Source organism: Astyanax mexicanus, chromosome 24 (genome assembly GCF_023375975.1).
Source record: "Astyanax mexicanus isolate ESR-SI-001 chromosome 24, AstMex3_surface, whole genome shotgun sequence".
NCBI classification, from domain to species: domain Eukaryota; kingdom Metazoa; phylum Chordata; class Actinopteri; order Characiformes; family Acestrorhamphidae; genus Astyanax; species Astyanax mexicanus.
This window is the reverse complement of record NC_064431.1, coordinates 24,563,365-24,588,405: the sequence shown is the minus strand read 5'-3', so window position 1 is coordinate 24,588,405 and position 25,041 is coordinate 24,563,365. Positions and strand designations below refer to the sequence as shown.

At 39.1% G+C, this 25,041-nt stretch overlaps 1 protein-coding gene across 4 annotated transcripts in view; it reads right to left on the bottom strand.

The window, feature by feature from the left end:
• Positions 1-15,324: 15,324 nt before the first annotated feature.
• Positions 15,325-25,041, bottom strand: part of fhit (fragile histidine triad diadenosine triphosphatase) — a 448,879-nt gene continuing 439,162 nt past the window's right edge. For all 4 annotated transcript variants that reach the window (XM_022682777.2, XM_049471671.1, XM_049471670.1 and 1 more), the window contains 2 exons: positions 15,846-15,956; positions 15,325-15,440 (listed from right to left, as the gene is read on the bottom strand). In XM_022682777.2, coding sequence (XP_022538498.1) covers positions 15,855-15,956 — 102 coding nt within the window. In that variant the 3' untranslated portion in view covers positions 15,325-15,440; positions 15,846-15,854. The remainder of the gene's footprint in view (positions 15,441-15,845; positions 15,957-25,041) is intronic.

Here is a 25,041-nt window from a genome sequence, read left to right as displayed (position 1 = left end):
GCGAGCGAGCCAACGAATGAGTGAGTGAGCGGGAGAGTCAGAGAGAAAGAGAGAAATAAAGAAAGATAGAGATGATGAGAGAGATGAAGAAGGGGGGGGGGTGAGGGTAAGGGTGGGGTTACAGGGGCTTGAAATGAAGGCTGGTCCCTGAGGACCCCTGAAGAAAGCATTTGACCTGTTGCAGCTCGGTCTGAAAGAGCAGAGCAGGAGACAGGTGAGGAGACTGTGGTCAGACAGGTGTGTCCCTTTGCATCATCACCTACTGACACAGACTGATGGATTGATAGGTAGATGGGTGATGGATGGATGGATGGACTGATGAATATTTGTCTGGCTAATTGGATGGATTGGTGGATGTATGGATAGATAAATATTGGATTAATGGATGTATTGTTGAATTGGATAAATGGATGGATGGATGAATATTTGTTTGACTACTTGGGTGGATGGATAAATGGAGGGGTGAATGGATGAATTGGGGGGATGAATAGCTATAAAACTGCTTTGGGGATGAATGGATGGTTGGATAGTTGAAAGGATGAATGGATGGGTAAATAGTCATATGCATGTATGATGTACAGAGGGGATGAATTTTAGAACACTACTTGGATGAGAGAATGGGTTGATGGATGAATAATTGGACGGATTGATTAATGAATGGACAAATATTTTTCTGACTACTTGAATAAATGGATGAATGGATGAAGGGATGGATGGATGAATTGAAGGTATGAATAGTTGTAGCTATAGCTACATTGGGGATGGATGGATAGACAGATGGAAGATTTTTGGATGGACTGCTTGGGTGATTAATTGCATTGATGGATGGATGGATGGATGGATGGATGGATGGATGGACAGGTGGATGGATGAACAGTTGAATGGATGAATTGGTTGAATAGTTATAGATTGATTTGTGGATGGATAAAGAATAGAAGAATAGATGGAAACATTGGAGGGATGAATAATTGTGTAACTGTATTGGGGATGGATGGATAGTTGGATGGAGGAATAAATGGATGAATAATTGGAAGGACAGATGGATGCATGAATTAAAGAGATGAATAGTTGTATAACTGCTTTGGGGATGGATGGATGGATGGATATTTGGATGGATAAATGTATGGGTAAATAGTCATATGGATGGATGATGGACAGACAGGGATCAATTTTGGAACACTACTTGAATGAGAGAATAGGGTTGATGGATGGATAATTATTTGTCTGACTACTTGGATGGATGGGTGGATGGAGGGATGAATAGTTGTATAACTGCTTTGGGGATAGTTGAATGGATAAATGGATGGGTAAATAGTCATATGGATGGATGATGGACAGAGGGGATGAATTTTAGAACACTACTTGGCTGAGAGAATGGGTTGATGGATGAATAATTGGATGGATGGATGGATGGATTAATGAATGGATGAACAAATTTCTGACTAATTGAGTGGATGGATGGATGTGAGGTTGAATTGGAGGGATGAAAAGTTGTATAGGTACACTGGGGATGGATGGATAGACAGATGGAAGATTTTTGGATGGACTACTTGGGTGATTAAATGAGTTGATGGATGGATGGATGGATGGATGGATGGACAGTTGGATGGATGAATAGGTTAAATAGTTATAGATTGATTTGTGGATGGATAAATAATAGAAGAGTAGATGGAAAAATTGGAGGGATGAAACTTTGTGTAACTGTATTGGGGATGGATGGATAGTTGGATGGAGGAATAAATGGATGAATAATTGGAAGGATGGATGGATGCATGAATTAAAGAAATTAATAGTTGTATAACTGCTTTGGGGATGGATGGATGGATGGATATTTGGATGGATAAATGTATGGGTAAATAGTCATATGGATGGATGATGGACAGACAGGGATCAATTTTGGAACACTACTTGAATGAGAGAATAGGGTTGATGGATGGATGGGTGAATGGATGGATAATTATTTGTCTGACAACTTGGATGGATGGGTGGATGGAGGGATGAATAGTTGTATAACTGTATTATGGTTTTGTATAGATAGTTGGATGTACGGATAGATGAATATGTAGCTGAAAGAATGAAAGAATATTTCTATAACAGCATGAGTGGATAAATACTTGGAATGATGAATGGATGGATGAATAGTTGGATTGATATTTGTATGGATAAATAGATGGATTGATGGATAAATAGACTAGACTAGTAAAGTGGAATGTTCTGAAACCAAAAATGAGCCTAATCTCTTGTGTTAGATACAAACAAATCCTCACAGCACAGCAAGGATACAGCGTATGTATGTAATCTATATTGCACTTCAAGCTACCGATTAGCAGCAGCAAACAGCAGACAGTATGAACACATAATAAACACACATACATAATTACACACATTTACCTACAGGTCTACACACAGCGCAAAACATCAGAGCAAAACAGCACCAAGACAATACCATCAACCCCAACCGCCATCTCCATCCAGAGCTGTGTGGGACGCCAGGCATTGTGAGGGAAAATGTGCGCTATTGTTCTCGCTGAGAGGCTGGGGGCATGCTCGTACGATCGGGAGGAGGGCATTGTGCTGTCTGAATGCTGGTGTCTGCTGCTCCCGACAGAAAAAAAAAAATCTAAAATCCCAACTACGCTTCCTACAGCAGTGTGGTGGAACTGGAATAAGGAATATGGAAGCAGGATGGAGGGATTATTAGACACCTGACATGATTTCAACTGAAATGAATCTTATATACGCTGCAGTTAGAAATGAATGGATAGATGGATGGATCAATATTTGAAAGGATGCATAATATTGTTATATGAGTGCATAGATGGATTGAAATTTGGATGGAGAGATGGATGGATGAATAGTTATATGACTGCTTGGATGGATGAATGGATGTATGTATGGATTGGTATATAGATGGATTGATGGATGTAGAGATGGATGAGTCGTTCACTGACATGGATGCATGGATGATGAATAGTTAGGATGGAGAGATTGATGGATGGATAAATGGATTGACATATGAATAGTTACATGACTGCTTGGATGAATAAATTAATGGATGTGCGGATGGATGAATAGTTGCATGGATAATTAGAGGGGTGGGTGGATGAATCAATACTTGTATAGATGAATGAGTGTATATATGGATTGGTATATAGATGGATGGTACATGGATGGAGAGATGGATAAGTCATCCAACGACTGCATGGATGGATGAATAGTTCAAGGGATAGATATATGGATGGATTAACAGTTGTATGGGTAGATTGATGAATAAATGTATGTATGGATTGGCATATGGATGGATGGATGAATAATTATATGACTGCATGGATAGATGAATGGTTTAATTGATGGATAAATTGTTGGATGGATAGATTGATGAATACATGTATGTATGTATGTATGTATAGCTTGGATCAATGGATAGCTGGATAAATATCTGTATGGATGAATGGATGGATGGATGGATGAATATTTCTATTACCATGGATGGATGCATGAATTGCTGGCTGCCTGGATTAATATTTGCATGTTAAAAGGATATTAGAGGGGTGAATGGACAGATATTTATATAGATGGATGAATGTTTGTATGGATTGTCATATGGATGGAGAGATGGGTAAGATCGATGCATGGATCGACTGCATGGATGGACAAATAGATCAAGGGATGGATAAACAGTTGGATGGATAGATTGATGAATGGATAGTTAAATGAATTGTTGGATGGATGGATGAATATTTCTATGACTTCATGGATGGATGGCTGAATTGTTGAGTGGTTTGGTAAAGGATTGGTTGGATGAACATGGATTGAATTAATGGACAGATCAATATTTGGACAGATGGATGGATGGATGCATGGACACAGGCAGACAATGGAAAATCTGCCAACAGCGCTTCCTACAGCAGTGTGGAGGAACTGTAACGGAATGTGGAAGTGGGATTGTGGGATTATTAGACACCTGACATGATTTCAAGTGAAATGAAACAAATCAGCGTCTGGTAATATCTATATACGCCGCAGTCGTCTGGGAATGATGGGAGCGTTCGGAGAGAGAGGGTGAAGAACGAAAACAGGAAATGACACCCCAATTATTTTTCAGCCACTGAAGGGGATAAATTAAATAAATCTTGGGCAGCTGGAGTTGTTGTGGGTACGTGCTGGTCTGGGCGAGGGCTGCTCGTCTTTGTCTTTCGCCTTTTGCTGTTTTCGTCTTTCGTCTTCTTTCCGATGCCTTCTGATGTGGGGGAATTTAAACTCGTCCTACTTTAGAGAGAATAGTCTGGCACAGGCGCGTAAATGTGTAGTTTATTAGCTGATCAGTTGGATCCGGTGGAAAACATACAATTTTAGGGCAGAGATCAGGGTTAAGAAACTCATTTAAACGTATAGTAAGTATAGTAACGTAAAGTATAGTACTAAATTCTGGCTATCCACAACATCCAGCTTCTAGCTAATTGGTTAGCTAAATTAATTTTCGTTAATTATGGCTTGCAGTAAGTCCTTCAATCCCAAATTTATATAAATAAATAAATAAATAAATAAATAAATAGTAATTGGCTGATCAGGTACATCAGGGCAAGTTAAACATATATAGTTTTATTTTTTGTTCTCAAACCTTGATTATCTATCTAAGCTAGCTAATTGTAAAAAGCCCAGGCCAGGTGACACCCATGGTCTGGCACATTCTGCCTACTGCGGCTAAGCTAATGCGATACAAAGCTCTGAGGCATGTGCTTGACATGTTATTGACACTGCTACCCTTGAAACCCTCGAAACCCCTGAAATCCCAAAGCTGGAACGCCTCTCTAACAACGTAACATCACTGGCAACCTCTTTGGAAGTGGTTTTAACCTCTTTGGAAGTGGTTTCAACCTCTTGGAAAGTGGTTTCAACCTCTTTGGAAGTGGTTTCAACCTCTTGGGAAGTGGCTTCAACCTCTTGGGAAGTGGTTTCAACCTCTTTGGATGTGGTTTCAACCTCTTTGGAAGTGGTTTCAACCTCTTGGGAAGTGGTTTCAACCTCTTTGGAAGTGGTTTCAACTTCTTTGGATATGGTTTCAACCTCTCAAGAAGGGGTTTCAACCTCTTTGGAAGTGGTTTCAACCTCTTTGGAAGTGGTTTCAACTTCTTTGGATATGGTTTCAACCTCTCAGGAAGGGGTTTCAACCACTTTGGAAGTGGTTTCAACCTCTTGGGAAGTGTTTTCATCCTCTTTGGAAGTGGTTTCAACCTCTTGGGAAGTGTTTTCATCCTCTTTGGAAGATGTTTAAACCTCTTGGGAAGTGTTTTCAACCTCTTTGGAAGTGGTTTCAACTTCTTTGGATGTGGTTTCAACCTCTTTGAAAGTGGTTTCAACCTCTTTGGAAGTGGTTTCAACCTCTTTGGGTGGTGTAACGGTGACGGGTGATTGGTGTACCGGGCGGGAAGCTGACGGGGGGGAACTCCCAACTGCCGACTGCTTATATAATCATCTCATTTGATTAGCCACGAGCGAAGCCCCGTGCCAAGGCCTCCTCGGACCCTCCCGCTCTCCGCTACCGTAATGTGCTTTTAATTAAGCCGAGCCGCATGTATTTGGGAATTCAGCAATTTCCTTTTGAGCCGCCCGATGATTGCATGCGGCGAGGGAGCTGGAGAGTAACTGTGTTTTTTTTTTTAAATTCTTTTCCCAGTCATGCCACACTTTTATGCAGCAACAGCTCGTCTACGTGGCCATGTGCAATTTTATTCCCCTCCCAAGACCCCTGTCAAAAATCCCTGCCTTAGCAATTTTCACTCATGTCGAGATTTGCATATTGTACCACCTTAAGGCCTTATTGTGCTTCGCTGGCCACAGTCGTGTTTGAACTTCATGCATTAATACGGTTCTCCGACTGAGAACTACTCTTGGTGGTAAGCGGTGATTATCGGGCCCAAGCTCACGACCGGTTGAAGTTCAGGTACGGGTCATAACAGGCCAAGACCTGATCATGAAATTCCATGATCCCTAGATAGTACAAAAAAAATGGGAAAAAAATTATTCTGTGGAGAATAAAAGCTGCTTGTAGCTTGAAAATGGACTGCATTAAAGCACTGCATTTTGCATGTGAGTGTTAAGTGGGTGTTAAGTTTTCGTGGACCACCAGCTACCATTTGCTTTATTCTTTTAGAAACTGGTTAATTTGGTCTTGTGGAGAAAATCATGCAAAATGTCATGCAAGCCACAAATGTCTGCTGTACTTTAGGGCTTAATCAGCTGTTCTTAATTAGTCCCTGTGTCCTCATATGGGGACATAACATTTCTGCTTCTCTGCACCATATTTGATGATACTTTATTTTTTCAAACGTTGACCCTTACGGAGCCTCATACGGAGACACTGTCCATACCATATAGTGGTCACTAGCCAAAATTTATATTGCGATATATTCCTTAATTTCAGTCAATAAAATATAATTTCCATATTGCTATAAATACTTTGAAGGCCTCAGAAAAACTGCTAGGAATCCCTGCAATGGAAATATGTATCTACTACTGTCTGAAAATGGTATTTAAGTCTTTGAAGCCTCCTCTTACAAAAACTATATAATATTTTAAATACTTTTAGTACTGTGCAAATGTTTTAGGCACCTGTGGGAGTTTCAGTAAAGAAAAAGCTTCTTATCTGTGAAGTAAATGTTTATTAGCTCAGTAAAACACTTATAGCATTACAATAAATACAAACAGCAATTTTACAAAAAGCAGTGCTTTAACAACACGGTTTCCTGACAGATTCTGTAAATAATACATATCGATATACCACAAAAATAATATCATTGTTATTGAATCATTTCTTATCACGATAATTACCAATATCAAATTATTGTCCAGGCCTATTGGTGACATTACAACATTATATTGAACTGATTGAAAACAAGATGACAGGAATCCCAGCCAAAAGTTTCTACATCCAGTCCAGACAGAAACATGGGACAGGCAAATTTTTGTATCGAATTTTATGTTTAAAATGTATTTACTTAATGTAGAAAGCTACAATTGTGTTCTCCCTCTACAATGGAAACATTTAGTTTCAATACTTGTTGTCGTATAAATCCCAAATCTACAGTTACAGTACATATAGAAATCTCCAGCCTTCAAGCATTTGCATCCATACTGCTTAGTGAAACTTACAATTGGAGTCGTATTTCAGCACAACTCTGGTTCTTTTTCATCTTCTATTGTTTATTAAGTGATTGTAACCTGACTCAATTTCCTGTAATTGGCCTGAATGTTCAAATCATGCAGAAATGTGATTTCACATGGAGATGAACCAGACCAGGGTTCAGTAGATCCGGTCTGAGACCACCTCTTTTGATAAGACCAGATTTTTATCCTTTTTTCAAGATCAAAAGATTTCAAGATAGCAAGTGTGACCCCTTTTAAGATAGGTGTGAAAACACCAAGGTGTTTTTTTCTAGATGGTTGCTGTGGTGTTGCTAAGTTGTCACTTTAATGTTAATCTAGGTGTTTGCTTTGGTATTCAAGGAGGTTAATATGGTGTTCCTATAAGCAATTGGTGTATGGTTGCTGTGGTGTTGCTAAGTTCTCACTTTAATGTAAATCTGGGTGTTTGCTTTTGTATTCTAGGAGGTTAATATGGGTGTTCCTATAAGCGATTAGTGGGTGGTTGATCTGGTGTTGTTTAGTGGTTACTACGATGTTGCAAAGCCATTACTATGGTTTCCCAGTTGGTTGCTATTTACTGTGTTGCCAAGTGGTACCCTGTGCAGTTGGATGGCTGTCGGACTAAAGCGCTGCCACTGTGATCGTGAGATCGCTGGTTTGAATCCGGGTCATGCAGCTTGCCATCAGCTGCCGAAACACAGAGAGAGCACAATTGGCCTTGCTCTCTCTCTGGGTGGATAGATGGCGCTTTTTTCCCTCATCACTCCAAAGGCTTATGTCAGTCAGCACAAGGCTGCATCTGTGAGGCGATGTATTGAAACCGAGTTGCACTTTCCTCCAAACATGCTGGCTACTCTGCAAAGTTCGAAAAGAGGCGAAAATAGATTGGCTTCACATGTTTTCACCCTCCTTGTGTTAAGGCATCACTGAATGGGTGGGACGATTGGCCACATACATTGGGAGAAAAACAGGAGAAATTAAAAAAGATACATCTAAAAAGATGGATATTAAAAATAGCATTCTTTCAACTCTTGATTTTGTTAGAGTAACTGTGTCTACTGTCCAGGCAAGGCTTTCTACTAGTTTTTGGGTTTTGCACTACCGTGAGGATTTGATTGCATTTAGTGACGAGAGCTGAATATAGATATTTATATATATACATATTTTTTTTTTCCACACTGACCCCACATTTCGAGCTAAATTCATCCGTGCTAAGAGCCCCGCCATTACCCAGCGAGCACCATGTGTCCTTTAACCGCGGAGATGGCCGCTTGTTTAAAAATGGTCATTAATGGGAGTGCACTCCCCTGCCCATCTACTCAGGGCACCCAGCGGCCATTATATTCTCATCCCCAAAATGGCAGTGTTAATGATTAAAACACAGAGGGCAGGCAGAAGAGAACATTACCCGCCAAGCCTCCCAGCGTCTCCCGAAGCACAAATGACGGGCGGCGTGTACTTTAGCTTAACTAGTAAATGCCGCCCTGCTCAGAGTCCATTACTGCCAAATGATGTTGGTAATAAGTCCGAACATCAAGCGCTGTGTGGGATTTGTTCTCCGATAAATGTGTTTCTTTACCACCACTGTGTGTCCAAAAGTATCCAGATATCCTAAATACTGTATGGGAATCAGAAATTTCAGATACATAAAGGTATATCCATTGCTAACCGAGGTTACCAAGAACAAAAATTAACAAATAGATTGTACACAAACAGAGTCCTGTGACTTTTGCCACGTCAAGCCAAAGAACAGTGCTAAGCTAAAGAAAGATGCTAAAGACCTGAGGGATTTGCATCTCTTTAAAGTCTGTTCGTAAGGACAATTTTAGCCAGATACTGCCGGTTACAATCATTACCAAGTACTGTGCTTGCTGGAAATGTGGTAATGCCTTCTATGGCTTTTTCCCAGTAATCATGTGACACTGTGGATCAAGGAATGTTACATGTGGTCCACACAACAATGTTGGAAAGCCATTGCTATATGGGATAGCTGTAAAAACAATAGATCCATAGCTGCTTATGATCTTTCAGTAAAATGCTAATTCATTGTTTCTTCAAAAAAAAAAAAAAAATCCAGCTGACTAAAAGCTGCCACTGCGATCGGAAGTAATCATGTAATCATGTGACACTGTGGATCAAGGAATGTTACATGTGGTCCACACAACTTGAATGACTGGAATGTCCGTCCACCAATCTTACACCTACTATGAAGCTTATATTAAATTCAAATAGTTCTATCACCTTGCCAGTGTTCAACCTTAATCAAAAGATAACACCTCACAACTGGTCTGCCTCGTGAGATAACACATTAAGATTGACATACAAATTGCTGTCCCATGACTTTTGGCAACTCCCGTAATGATTCCATTGAATGTCTTTGATCGCAAAAGCAATTTGGATGAACTGAAGCGTCTACAAACATCTGGAAATGGAGTGCTTCTTAAGGTGAATTCAAGGGTGGATTTTTGGGGAATATACAGTATCTACCATGCACCACCATGCTTGACATTTGAGCCAAACACGTTCAGCTAGGTCTCTTTAGACTGCAGAAATATTTTGGACTGCTTGTCATCAGTAAACAGTTTGTAAAACGTTTGCAAGCTTTTTTGTGCGTCAGCTTCAGAAGAGGCTTTCGACTGGGACGAAGGCCATGCAGACAGACTTGATGCTGTGTGCGGCAGGTTCCCACTTCTGGATACAATGCTGAACACGAGAACTCGAGTAGAATCTGTCCTGGAAAGCTGCTGTATGACCTTGGCTGTCGTGCTGTATCTCAGTTTAAGGTGTTTTTTAAGGCAATCTTCTTATAGCTTAGGCCATCTTTGTGGAGAGCAACAATTCTATTTCTCACATCCTTAGAGATTTATTTGCTCCTCAAAGACAAAAGAAAGCACCACCTAAAACCTGCGTCCTGAAGAAACTTCACCTTGCTATAAAGGTGATGCCATGATGCCATTGCACATCTCGACGTCCTTGGAGATCCTTGGAGAGGCGTAATGCGTGTTGCGACCTCCGGCTAAGTTGCTGAGGTAATTACTGAGGACATGTGTAAATAATGTCTTTCCTAAAACACATATTCAATAGTGTCTAGACAGTTGTTTTAATTGAAAGCCACACCATTAGCAATTTATGTACAATTAATCCCAAACAGGTAATTATGTTCTATAATATAATGCTTTGAGGATGTGACATCGTAATAGGTACAGAGTAATTATTCAGCGTCAAGACTTACGATAAGGCCTGTGTTCGGGAGAGTACTATGTTAAAAGTGCTAATGGAGTAATGGAGATAGTGAGCTTGATCCTGTGGGTTTAATTTAATGTCATGTTTAATGTTCATTTTACCCTCCAAAGTTTTAAAGTCTCTTTTATAAAGTTATACTGGTGCATCTCAACAAATTAGAATATCGTTGAAAATTTACTTGTTATGAGTGTAAATCTGACAATCATATTATATACAGCTCTGGGGAAAAAAAATAAGAGAGCACTTATAAATACGTTTTTTATTTAATATACAAAATTGAAAACCTCTGGAATATAATCAAGAGGAAGATGGATGATCACGAGCCATCAAACCAAGCTGAACTGCTTGGATTTCTCACCAGGAGTGAGTGGTATAAAGTTATTCAAAAGCAGCGTGCAAGACTGGTGGAGGAGAACATGGCAAGATGCATGAAAACTGTGATTAAAAACCACCAAAAAGTGATTTCTCAACTCTTAAAACTTGAATGAATGAATATGAACTTGTTTTCTTTGCATTGTTTGAGGTCTGAAAGCCCTGCATCTTTTTTTTTTTTTGGTTAATTTAGCCATTTTTCATTTTTATTTTTATTTGCAAAATCAGAAAAACTGGTTCGGAAACTGAAGTGGTCTCTTTTTTTTCTAAAGCTTAATTATATAGATGTATACATGTATTTCACACAATAGTGATTTATGTTAGGCATTTATTTCTTTTATTGTTGATGATTATGGCTTACAGCCAGTGAAAACCCAAAAATACTCTCTCTATCTAAGCAAGAGCTGCTAATTTTTCTTGTGCGTCAGCTTCAGAAGAGGCTTCCTCCTGGGACAATGGTCCATATTTAAGGCGTTCTTTTGTGAACAGTGAAGAGCAACAATTCTATTCTATCTTAAATCCTCAGAGAGTTCTTTGCCATGAAGTGGCAAGTTGAATGTCCAGTGGCCAGAATGAGAGAATCGTACCAAAAAGTTTGTACCAAACAGTCCTGCTCCCCGTTCACCTCTGGGACCTTGTAACTCTTAACGAGTCACATGACGCCAGCGAGGAAACCGATACAATTGGGCATGCTTTTCAGTTTGGAAATTTACAGCACTTCATGCTTTCCTTTGCTGACAACATTTATGGAGATGCAGATTTCATTTTCCAGCAGGACTTTGCACTTTTTCTGGATTTATTGACCTTCATTTCAAGTATTTCAAACTATTTTTTAACCTAATTGAGTAGTTCTTTAGATAATGTAGATTGACTGACTGAGAAAATCCAGGCAAGATGTGCAAAACTGTCTCTATCTAAGCAAGAGCTGCTAATCTTTGAAGAATCTAAAATATAAAACCTATTCTGGTTTGTTAAACATTTTTTGTGGTAAATAAATAATTCCATATATTTTTTTCTTCATAGTTTGGCTGACTTTTGGATACTTTAATATTAATCTACAATGCAAAACATTTTAAAATAAATATATTTACCAGGCAAATGTGGTCATACATTTTTTACCTAAATTACCCTAAAACGTTTTGGTATTTAAGTATATAAATATAAATAATAATGATTTCAGTCCTAACAAGCACTGGATGCATGCAGGATTTCTACAATGAAACTGAAACACCTGGTTTTAGACCACAATAATTTATTGTCCCGACGGACAGTTCTGGTGGAAACAGGAGAGTTGAGGTGCACATTGAATTCTGCCGTGATTTGATCAGCTGTGGTTTTATGTTTTTTGGATACAATCCGGGTTAGCACCTGAACATCCCTTTCAGACAGCTTCCTCTTACAGCGTCCACAGTTAATCCTGTTGGATGTGGTTGGTCCTTCTTGGTGGTATGCTGACATTACCCTGGATACCGTGGCTCTTGATGCATTAAAACGACTTGCTGTCTTGGTCACAGATGCGCCAGCAAGACGTGCAACAACAATATGTCCTCTTTTGAACTCTGGTATGTCACCCATAATGTTGTGTGCATTGCAATATTTTAATATTTTGAGCAAAACTGTGCTCTTACCCTGCTAATTAAACCTTCACACTCTGCTCTTACTGGTGCAATGTGCAATTAATGAAGATTGGCCACCAGGCTGCTCCAATTTAGCCATGAAACCTCCCACACTAAAATGGCAGGTGTTTCAGTTTCATTGTCCAACCTCTGTCTGTCTTAACCTGTGATTTCACTGAAAGCAAAGCAATCAGACATGGAAAAACTGACGTGGAAGCTTATGAAAGATTGCAGTCCATTTCTATTACTTCAGCTGATCCATCCCAGCCTAAAACCTGATTTGAATTGGACACTGATGGCATAACAGATGGTTTACTGGCTACAGAGTGAAGACTGACCTTTGAGAAGAGAGAGCACCTTGGCTTCCAAATCTTATTTCGTCCATTTCCCAGCTCTCTGACAGGATGACACTTCCGCTTAGGGAATAAGAAAAAACCCAGTATGGTTTCTCTCGCTTGATTTACATGATGGGACAATGGGATTAGTTGATGAATAATGAAATGTAGCTCAGGATACTCATGAATAACAAATCTAAGAGATGTCTTTGCATTGCATATCAGGCCTAGTGAAATACTGGGCTTTAGAATAAACGTGGCACTTAAAGGTACAGATTTCCATAAAGTCTTGATGGAGTTTGGAGAGAAATGAATATATTAGAGACCAAGTGTATGGAACAGAGGTCTACAGCGTGCAGATAAAAAAAAAAAAGTTTATGGTGGTACAAGGGATAAAAGGGCTTATATGCTGGGCAAATGTTGTAAGTAGGATGTGGATTTTTTTTTTTGTTTCAGGAACAAAAATAAATTAAGCAAAGCTACTTTTAGACTAGAAGCATGTTTGAAAATAATTTCTGAGAAATTATGAGATTCTTCCAGGAGCAGGATCATGTGGAGGCTTTACCAAAAACCTACCGTATTTTTTGGACTATAAAGACCTATCCAGAAGGAAATTAGTTTCTCAGGGGGTCTTGGGGTAGTTTTCTCTTTTATGTGGGGTCCTCTGTGATTTTATTCCTGTCTGGAACGACCAACGTCCTCTGAGGAAATTACAGGCTGAATTATCTACTGTTTTTCACTGAACTCTGGTCCTCTGGTAATTTTAGTCCCATCCGGACGCACATCTCTGAGTTTCGTCACTTTGCGTTAAATAAAATAGATATTTGTCCACTGCCACACACCGTAATCACACTTTAAACGCACGTTTCCAAGGAGATCTGTGTAAACACAACAGCGAGTGGAAATGGAGGAGCTACTGAACACGATGTCGTGTGACGGAGAAAGCCACAAAAAACTCACAGGTCTTCCTGTTTATTTCAATTGCAGTCCGGATGCAAGAGTTTTATCACTGAGTAGAAGTGTGAAATATTTTACACAGACATCCCCCTGAGAAACGAATCCCGTCCGGATAGGGCTTAAGGCACACATTTAAAATCCTTTATTTTTCCAAAAATCGACAGTGCTCCTAATGTATGAATTCTACCAGTCAGATGTTAAGGAGCAGTAAAGCCACTCTGCTGAAGTACAGCTTTATAAGGGCAGTGTTGCCAACTTAGCGACTTTGTCGCTATATTTAGCGACTTTTCAGACCCTCTAGCGGCTTTTTTTGTAAAAAAGCGACTAGCGACAAATCTAGCGACTTTTTGTGGTGTTATTGGAGACTTTTGGCGACTCTGAGATGAACACGCGCTCTTCAGTTCCTGTCCTCCGCGCTGCAGGGGGCGCTGCCGGGAGCCCCGCCCCACACCACTCACAGTGCAGTCTGACTGTCAGAGCACACACACCGCTCCACCAACACAATGCAAATGAATCGCGCGTGCCCACAGCCGCCGCTGACTGACCCCGCTCTGTATTTACAGAGCAGAAGTATAAATATTAACGTGTCTTCAGTGTGACCACTCACACAGTCTCAGTCATTCACTCACCTCCTCCACAGTGTCTGCCTCCTTATAAAAAGCTAAACATCTATTGAACCATTGAAGAATTTGTCTATGGTAGGTTTAAAAATGAAGAAAACTTAAAAAAAAAATTAAAATAAAATAAAACAAAGCTAAATACAAAGCTAAAAAAAATGAATGGCAAAAAACAAATTTATGTAATTCACGTAAAAATGAAGTTATTGTAAAAAAAAGGGACCTCCTATTTAAAATGCAACAGAAGTTGTTCATTTGTAACATTTCTAACATATTTATGGTGTTTTTTACTCACTTTTTTCTCTCCCACGACCCTAATCCTTTACAGCTTCTAAAATGTGTATTATGCAAATTAGGTGATGACGTCATTTAGTGACCTCTAGCGACTTTTAGGACAGCCAATAGCTACTTTCCTTACTGAGGAGTTGGCAACACTGTATAAGGGTTAGTTTTCAGTGTTTCTAGTTTCTCCAGCACTAAAGCTGGGTGCAGCAGCATTAGCATTAGCTGCTAACTGCAGCGCTAGCTATTTTGACGTTCAGCAGTGAGTATTATCAGACTGTATTCTGCTTTTTTTTTTTTGCTTTGTGGGATAAACTGCTCTCTGATGATGCCGTAGGTTACCAGAACACTCAGAGTTCCTCAGGCTAGCGCTAATGCTAATGCTGCTGCACCTAGCCTTAGTGCTGGAGTCTCAGTCCTAGTCTGAGTTACTTACATTTTTCAGGAGAGAAATCTGTGTAGACTATCCTTCAGCGCTCGTTTGACTTTTAAAGAAAATGTTACAGTTTTGTAATTCTTTTTTTACAATTCCAGTCAATCTGAAACATTTCAAGAACAATTGAAACAAAGGCCATCAAAAACGTTATGATGAAACTGGGACTCATCAAGAAAGTTAGGCTAAGCCTCAGTTAAGCATCAGAGAAACCACATGAGATTACTGACTTAATTGATGGCCACCACAAAGCTACTTACAGTTGTTACAGTAGAGCTTCATCCAGTGCTTTCAATCAAAAAAGAATGAGAGGAAATGTACTGTACGTTTACATATTTTAATGCAGAAATTAAATTCAGTTTTATTCAAGACAAATAAATCCCTGAAATGTTTGAACATGTTGAATCTTCTTCTTCAGGTTGGATCACCACATCAGGCTCTGTTGGAAGAAAAGCATAAAAAAACAAATGAATCCTTCTGACTCCTAAAGCTTCTATAGTCTTAAGTAGAGGTTCTTTAAACTTCCAAGAAAATAGCTGAAATAGTTCACCAAAATGTTTCTTGAAAGAACCAAAATAGGTTCTTGGCAAATCACAAAAAGAAATAGATTTTTAAGGATGACTCAACTAAACTTTTAATATCTTGAAATATTAGCTTTTTTTTCAGACTATAACGCGCACTTAAAAAAATAAAGTTTTCTAAAAAGCCCCTTATGTATGAAAACAGACCCATTTATTGATATTGCACCTAATAAGCCAGTGCACCTCTATCTGTCAAAATGTTTCAGTACGACTTTTAGTATGGTAAGCTACGAAGCTGCACCACTTGATGGATGTGTCTTTACCAGAGGAAGTTAACTGAAGAGGCCTCTCAGCTCTGAGGCTTCTTTCGCCATCTCTTCCTCTGATCTCCACTTGGCCGGAACATCTTCAGTCTCTTTGTCATGCTTCTGGAGCTAAAATTATAACAAAAACAAACAAACAAAAAAGGAAATAAGAATAAAGTTAGGAAAGATAAGGAAACAGACTCTTAGAAAGTGACGATTAGCAAAGCTGTAGAAGTCGACAGCATGTGGTTTGCCATTGTCCTGTTGGAAGATTCATGGACACCTTGCGCCCACACTGTTAAAATAGCATCAGAGTTTAGAAATAATTCTACACTGATGGGCGTGGTGGTCAGTCTGGAAGTGAGATGGGTTGAAGTAAATTTTTGGCTTGTTTCTATCTTGGTGGCGGGAAAGTGCGCCACTGACCGATTAAAACCCTGACAACCGTCAGCAGTCAGCCGCCCAATCCTATTTTAGCCATGCAGATATGAAGATACGAATGCGCCAGAGTCAGAGCACACCTGGTTCTTAAAGGGAATGGCAAGTGACAAACTAATTGGTTTATTTTATTGTTACGCCCAAAACAGCAGCCCAAGACCTAATATGTGCACCTTACGCATACCAAGCTACGCAATATGTAAATGATCGATGCGTTATAGATTGATAAAATTGGTCACCTTGGCTTTTTTACTTTTTTGTTTTTTTTTGTTGCTGTTGCATCCAATATCATGGATGATCATGGATGTTCCTTTTTTGTTGTTTTTTTTTAACCAGTATTTAATCTGGAGCACAAGGTGTCATGATAACAATGTAAGATGATCCATCTCAGATGCCTCTAAGTCTCACACAGGCCAGATAGAAATGACAGAGTTTATTACAGAAGGGACTAGATTTACAAGAGTTGTGAGGGACAGGCAAGGTCAGTAACAAAATGGCACCAACAAAAATGTAAACAACATACCTACAGAATGTTGTCAGTAAATCCAGCCCAAAAATACCCAAAATGGTCGGCAACAGGTAATCAGTAGAATTGGTAAGGCAAAAGACGATAAATGAAGATTAAAATACTTCGGATTCAATACTCGGACTGAGCAAAATGAGGGGTATATATGCTAAGGAGGGCAGGTGGAACCAAAGGGTTTATACTTCCGAATGCAGGTTTTTGAAAATTGAGAAATAACACACTAAACGAAGAAGAACTTTGAAGGAGACATTATTGTTGTGTTCCACAATTAATCGCGAATCCTCACTGGAGAGCGATAACGCTGCAGTTTTTAGAAGCGGTAGGATTTATTTCTAGCTAAATATATGCTTTAACTCACTGGGTGTTTGTGTTGAAAGTGCTGGAACTGTTTTTTGGTATGAACTCAGTCCTCGGACTGAGCGAAATGTTTAGAAAATATGCGCGTGTTAGTCTGTGGGAGGCGCCGGTAACCAAGGTAAGATGTATAAACACTTCAGAAATGAGTATTTATATTTAAAAAATTAAAACTGTAATTCGAATGAACCCAATACATCGTGAAAATCGCCCAGCACTAGTTCAGTTCAGAGTCTTGATCAGGAAGACTGACAACAAGCTCAGAGAAGTTGAAACCGTTTCTGATGGACATGGATAACACAAGGCTTCTTCTTTGCATAGTTAAGAATTTTTGGGGGAATTGGATTTAAAAAAAAAAGAAAAAACAACTGCAGTAAACATACTTACAGTAAACAAAGCATTACGGCGCATAAACTCTAAGCATTAAGATGTCCAACCCACGTTTTAAAACGAGATGTGTTTTTTTTTTATTGTATCTTCAATCCAAGAAATTCCTTTCAACAGCTTCATTTTCGTGTTTATTTCCGCTCCAGTAGGCGCTGTTTTGAGTTTGTTTTCATTTGCAGCTTCCGAAAAATGAATTGTTTAAGGCCTAACAAGCATCTCGACACACAACGGGAGGATATGAAAATGCAAAATGCGCTGCGAGGGACACAGTCGGAGTTAGTCTCTCTCTCTCTCTCTCTCTCTCTCTCTCTCTCTCTCTCGTCCTTTCTCTTCTCTCTCGCTTTCTCTCTCGGCTGTGTCTCGAAGCTTCAAACAAACAGCGCTGCCTTGTTTCCACCGAAACCATCAGTCGGAGTTAGAGTCTCCAGCACTTCGCCTAAAGGACGTCTCCGTGCGTTTCGGGAGGATGACATTTGCGGGCGGAGGAACGTTTTCCGACGGGGGTGGGCTGTAGTTAGCGATTTGCTCGGCGAGCCACTAAACCTGAACTGAAAAGAAGTCTGCCGAGTTCAGATGATTGCATGCGACACTTCAAGAACAGCAAATGCGCATCAGTATCGCATTGTGCCCTGAGCGCAGGATCGGGGGCAGGGTAAGTTCCTGGAAAAGAGAGAGGCACTGCGAGACGAACGCTCCGAAAGTAACCGAAATAAAGTCCGACGTCGACTCGAATTTGCGGGGAGATGACCTGCTGAAGAAGCTCTGTCATATCTATATGTCACAGCTGCGTCGGGTCATTATCAGTATATTTAACGTTCCTTTTGTTTCCTCAGCATAACTCTTTCAATTTCATATATATACTGTAAACACTGCACTGCAGTACACTAAATCTTAGCAAGTGAAATAATCACATTTCAAGGACATAAATGTCATATTTTTATGATAAATTCACTTTTGTCTTACTAAGCCTTTTATGTGTACGATTATTTAGCTTATTTTAGGAACAGCAACCTCCAAACTACTGGCAAAAACTAGACAAAATACAGCACTGAAAAAAAAATAATAATAATTGAAAACCTCTGGAATATAATCAAGAGGAAGCCAAGCTGAACTGCTTGAATTTTTGCACCAGTAGTGGCATAAAGTTATCCAAAAGCAGTGTGTAAGACTGGTGGAGGAGAACATGATGCCAAGATGCATGAAAACAATACTGTGATTAAAAACCAGGGTAACTCTTAAAACTTAAATATGAATACAAACTTGTTTTCTTTGCATTATCTGCAAAGTTCTGCATCTTGTTTTGGTATTTCAGCCATATCTCATTTTCTGCAAATAAATGCTCTAAATGACAATATTTTTATTTGGAATTTGGGAGAAATGTTGTCTATAGAATAGTTGTTTATAGAATAAAACAAAAATGCTTATTTTATTTCTTTGAAAATAAACACATTGTTACATTATTACAATTTTAGAGGAATGTTAACCTCCACTTTAAAGTACTTTTTTAACATTATTTTTAATTTTATACAATTTTCTTCTTTTTTTTCTGTTGGTCTGCTGTATGTTTGTAATATTGCCTGGACTTATTATTTTAAGTAGTTACATATACAGTATGTTACATATATTTTTTTCGTTATTCATTCATGCTGTGTAGTCTGAAGTGTTGTTATAAATATGATTAACAAAAATGCAAAGGTTTTTTTTAATCATTTTTAAGTCATTTTTCTGCAGTCATAAAATCCCTTTTATTATAAAACATATGATTAATAAAAAAGCAAAGAATAATAGAAAACCAACAGTTATTTAACATTTTAAGTAATTTTTTGCAGTCCTAAAATCCCTATTACTACAAAATATAGGATTGATCAAAATGCAAAGATTAATAGAAAAGCTAAATTTATTGATCATTTTTTAGTAATTTTTTGCAATTATAAAATCCCTATTATTATAAAACATGATTAATAAAAAAGCAAAGAAAAATAAAAAAGCAAAATTTATTTATCATTTTTGAGTGATTTTTTGCAGTCATAAAATCCATGTTATTATAAAACATGATTAATAAAAAAGCAAGGATTAATAGAAAAGCAAAATTATTTAACATTTTACATATTTTTTTGCAATCATAAAATCCTTATTATTATAAAATAAAGGATTGATCAAAATGCAAAGATTAATAGAAAAGCAACAGTAATTTTACATTTTTAAGTATTTTTTTCTGCAATCATAAAATCCCTATTATTATAAAACATATGATTAATAAAAAAAGCAAAGAATAATAAAAAAAACTAAATTTATTTATCATTTTTGAGTCATTTTTTGCAATCATAAAATTTTTATTATAAAATGTAGGATTGATCAAAATGCAAATATTTATAGAAAAGCAACAGATATTCAACATTTTCAAATATTATATTATTTTAACATTTTCAACATTATTATAAAACGTGATTAATAAAAAAAGAAACATTAATCGAAAAGCAACAGTTATTAAACATTTTAAGTCATATTTTGCATTGCATTTTTGTTTGTTTGTTTTTTAGGCCTCTGAAGTTCATACCGCCGATGTTCTTCACGTCTGGCATTATAAATTAATGTTGAGAAGTGAGCCATTTTCCTTTGTTCTCGACTCATATCTCAACACGGTCATTATTAAACTGATTTAAATCCCTACAAGCTCTGTTTTAATGATGCATATAGCCGGAGTATGTTAACACACATCCATTTAAAAGACATTTACGTAGCTCGGGTTTCAGTGCCTGGGTGTTGATAATGGGAGCAAAAATATAATTTGCTATCATGTAGCTGAATATAAGATCAAACGCTGCCCTCGGGGTGATGAGTTTGTATAGAATAAAGCACTTCTAAAGGGATGCACGGTCCTACTTAGTGGTCTGGGTGCTGTTTTTACATATAGAATCCATTATGGTTTAGTCATTATTGCTAATATTCCATTTTGAATGGTTGCAGTGGTCTTTGTTGGATGTTCGCATGCATAATACTGACATTATTAGCATTTAGCATTTAGCAATTTTGCTTCGAGAAAGTAGCGCCCATTGACATTGCCATTTAGGAGTTTAATTAATCATTTATACCACAAAATTTAGCTGATTTTTTGCAGATTTTATAAAAAATTGTCGACCCCATTGGATTAGCTTGGGAACACCCACACCTGTATGTGAGGTTGTGAGGTGGTATATTGTGAGTGAAGTTTTGTACAGTACCCACAATACTACTTACATTTATACATACAGTACAAGTGCATCTCAAAAAGAAAAAAAAAAGATATATATATATATATATATATATATATATATATATATATATATATATATATATAGAATAGCATTGAAAAGTTACTTTATTTCAATAATTCAGTTTAAAATGTGAAACTCATATATTATATAGATGTATTACAAACAGAGTGATCTATTTTCTAAGTGTTTATTTCTTTTATTGTTGATGATTATGGCTTACAGCCAATGAAAACCCAAAAATCAGTGTCTCAGAAAAGTCCTCCTGGAAAATGAAAGCTGCATTTATAGTTGGAAGAGTATCCAACATTTTGCTAGTATTTCCCCACGCCCTTGACTGAAAAAGAAGGAAAAGAGAAGGTGGGGGAGGGCAACTCAGATGATTGGCAGCCTTGCTGGAAAAGCGTGAAGCTGAAGCCCATCCCCCCCCCCCCCCCACCACACAAAGAAAAACAGGAAGAGAAAGGGAGAAAATAAATGAAGATGAGGAGGACGTGGGTGCGAGGTTGTTCAACACACAGGTAGAGGGGAAATTACGGTTTATATAGGTCGGGGAGGAGTAAGGGAGTAAAATTAAGTAATAAAACGCAACAAAAAAACAGAGAGCTGTCTTTGGGTGAAAAATAACCTAATGTGAAGCTGGGAGAAGATGGAAAATCTAAAATTTTCCATAGCCAGAACAACAGTTCGGAATGTCCTAAAGAAGAAAGTCGTCACTGGTGTACTAAGTAACAGATGTTGAAAAGGTAGCTCTTGATGCATCTCAAAGACTTGCTGTCTTGGTCACAGATGCGCCAGCAAGACGTGCACCTAAAATGACAGGTGTTTTCTGTTTTAGGACAAAAATGCAGCTACACAGGGTCCAATATAACAAAATAGAAGTACTATGAAAGTCACGCTTCTCAGAGAACAGAGAGCATTTTAGCAAAGAAAAATCTATTACAAGCGCTATAATCTGTTTGCTTTAATCTTCATTTATATTTCATCCTCGCATGCACCGCCATACACTGTGAAACGCTTCTGATTGTTTTACTTCAGAGCACAGGAATCTAGATCAGAATGCAATGAAACGCTGACATTTAATAAAACCGAGAATCAATATTTGCCCTTTAAACTGAAACAAGCAAATGTGATATACTAGACAGCGCATGATTTCACTGCTTCATTAGAACTGGTAAATACAGCCTCAATACAAGATTGCGTTCAGATAAAAGAGCACTATGGGATGCACTGAAACTTCAGAGGGAATAAAGCTCTGCTTCTAATCATAGACGCTATACAGGCCAGTCCAGTCCACATTTTTAACTGAATTACTGAAATAAAGTAACGTTTCAAAGATGTTTTTTAATTTATTGAGATGCACCTGTAATTGGGAAGCGAATCTCTATTTTCTCCACAATTTAGCGCGGCCAATTACCCAACCCACTTACTAGGACTCCCCCTATCACAAGTAATGCCCCAACACACCAGGAGGGTGAAGGATAGAACTTGCTTGCTCTGATACATGTGAAGTCAGCCACCGCTTCTTTTCGAGCTGCTGCTGATGCTGCATTACCGAGTAGCATCACAGCGCTAACGCTCGGAGGAAAGCGCAGCGACTCGGATCTGATACATCAGCTCACAGACGCCCTGTGCTGCGGACATCACCCTAGGAGTGATGTGGGGAGACAGCACTATCTACCCACCCGAAGGGAGCAAGGCCAATTTTGCTCCCTCAGAGCGCCGGCTGTCCACAGGTGGGTCTTCACAGCTTCTCCCACTTGAGCTGTGAATTTCTGCAGCTCGTCATTGATGGTGCTCCATCCAGTACTTGGATTTCATGGTTTCATGGTGATTCTCCACCATCCTGACCTCCTTACTATTACTAAATAGAAGGGAATCCTCACAGCAATGTTCTGCTTTTTAGTAGAATTAATTCCGTAGACAGTAGAGACAGTTCCTCCAACAATACAAAAAATTATCTCAAGATAATTTTGAGATCTTAGTGGAACGTACGCACTAAATATGCCTTTGAGACGACATCTCGTCCAGGAACATGCATCAATTTTTTTTTCAACAAAACAATGCAACACTACATGCTGCACACATTAGCCTACAAAGGCATCGCTGAGGAAGAGGAGGAGGAGGGTACAGGTTTTTCAATTATTTTATCCCCTCTGAACTGACGTCTAATAATAAACGAATTTAGAAAAGTAGAATTTAGAAAAGTAGAATTTAGATTTTTTTTATAATCTTTTTTATTTCTGATATTTCCCCATTTTCTCCCAATTTTGGATATCCAATTGTCCCACCCCTTTGTGCGTCCCCATCACCGGTGACGCCCGTGACCCTTGGAGGATGCGGACGAGCACACGCCTCCTCCGACACGTGTGAAGTCAATCACCCCTTTTTTCGAGCTGCTGCGGATGAATCATTGCCTGAGCAGCCAGCGCGCTCGGAGGAAAGCACAGCGGCCAGGTTCCGATTCATCCGCTCACAGACGCCTCGTGCCGCCCAGCGCCACCTTAAGTGTGATGGGGAGAGAGCGCCATCTACCCACCCCAGAGGGAGCAGAGCCAATTTTGCTCCCTCTAAGCAACGGCAGCTGATGGCAAAGCTGCATGAGCTAGGGTTCGAACCTGCGACCTCCCGCTCATAGTGGCAGCGCATTAGAGCGCTGGACCACTCGGCGCCCCGAATTTAGAATTTTGTGCAGCGTCGACTCCGTCGCACTCTCTAAAGCAGCAGACGCTGTGGAGCTGAGTGTGTTCTGGGAGGAGCCGGCTGAGGAGCTTTTCGGATGCCCTCAGGGAGAGCAGTGTGAAGAAGGCTGTTTAGACATCTGGACAGCTTGTGGTGTTGAAGACACGTGCTAGAGCCCCTCCCTCAGCCCTGCTGCCCGCTGAGACGCAGCAGCTGCTGTGGTCACATGGGCACAGCTGGGATCTTCCTCTGCTGAAGCAGCTCTGCCCGAAGATCCTCCCTGATCCCGACGCGTGGAGAAGATCCGTACAGACACTCACTGGACTCATCTCTGGAGCTACACCTTGTCCAATAACGCAAAAGGACGGCTTGTTTAATGCAGCTGTCACTTTTTTATCTGTTTGGTAATTACCAGAAGCCATTAAATACAGGAAAAAAATAATAATGTTTCGCAAACAATACAAACAAGGATTAGAAAAATTTGGGACCAATGGAAAATGCAATACAATGTGTTTCTTCTATTTACTTTGAATTATTTTCCAAAATTTATTTTTGTAGTAATGAAAAACAAAGTAATGATGTGATTTAAAGTCATTAAAACATTTCTGTGCAAAAAAAGAAGCCTTATGTCCACCGTGTCCAGAAGCAGCGTCAACTGGGCGTTCTCTGGGTTTGGAGGCATCCAGGGTGGACCCTTTTCCACCCAGTGGGAAAGAAACGATAGACGAATCGCTGTTCCATATGTTTTTTTTAGTAAGACAGCCAAGAGGCCCATGGTCACTCTGGACGAGCTGCAGAAATTCACAGCTCAAGTGGGAAAGGCTGTCCACAGGTAAAGACAGACCTCAAAAGACCTGCAGCTGTAATTGTAGCGAAAGTTGACTCTCTTTTGCAAATCACACTTCTTTTTTATTGTTTTTTGATTACAAATGTTAAAACCATGTATCGTTTTTTTTTTATTTTGCTTCGCAATTACAGGTGCATTTAAAAAAATTAGAATATCATTGCAAAAAAAATCATAAGCAAAAGGGCTAGTATGATGTTAGCTTCACAATAAGCAAAATGGCTAGTATGATGTTAGCTTCACAATAAGCAAAAGGGCTAGTATGATGTTAGCTTCACAATAAGCAAAATGGCTAGTATGATGTTAGCCTCTCAGTAACTAGACAGACGTCCAGATTGTTTTTATAGCAAAAACACTTTTGGGTAGTGTACCTCTTAGTGAGAGACCACTGACTGCTAGACATGCTTCTACAGTTGGCCACAACTTGCAGTGATGGGATTTTTAGGATGCACAGGACATCCTGAGGCCACATGTGTTGTTTCTCATGGAATATCTCCACCAGAGTGCTACACTTCCATAGCCTGCCCAGTCAACAGATTAATTGCCAATCAAACAAGCATTTACCTACCTGCTTATCTACGAGTGTGCAGGATCTACAGGCACAGCTGCAACATGCGAATGCACACACTTGCTTAATTCTTTTTGAAGTCCTTCAAGTGTTTCAAGTTTCCCCTTGGCTCAGGTAAACGCTCCAATTTACGCCTTCGTTAAGTGCCGTGCGCTAATGTAGGA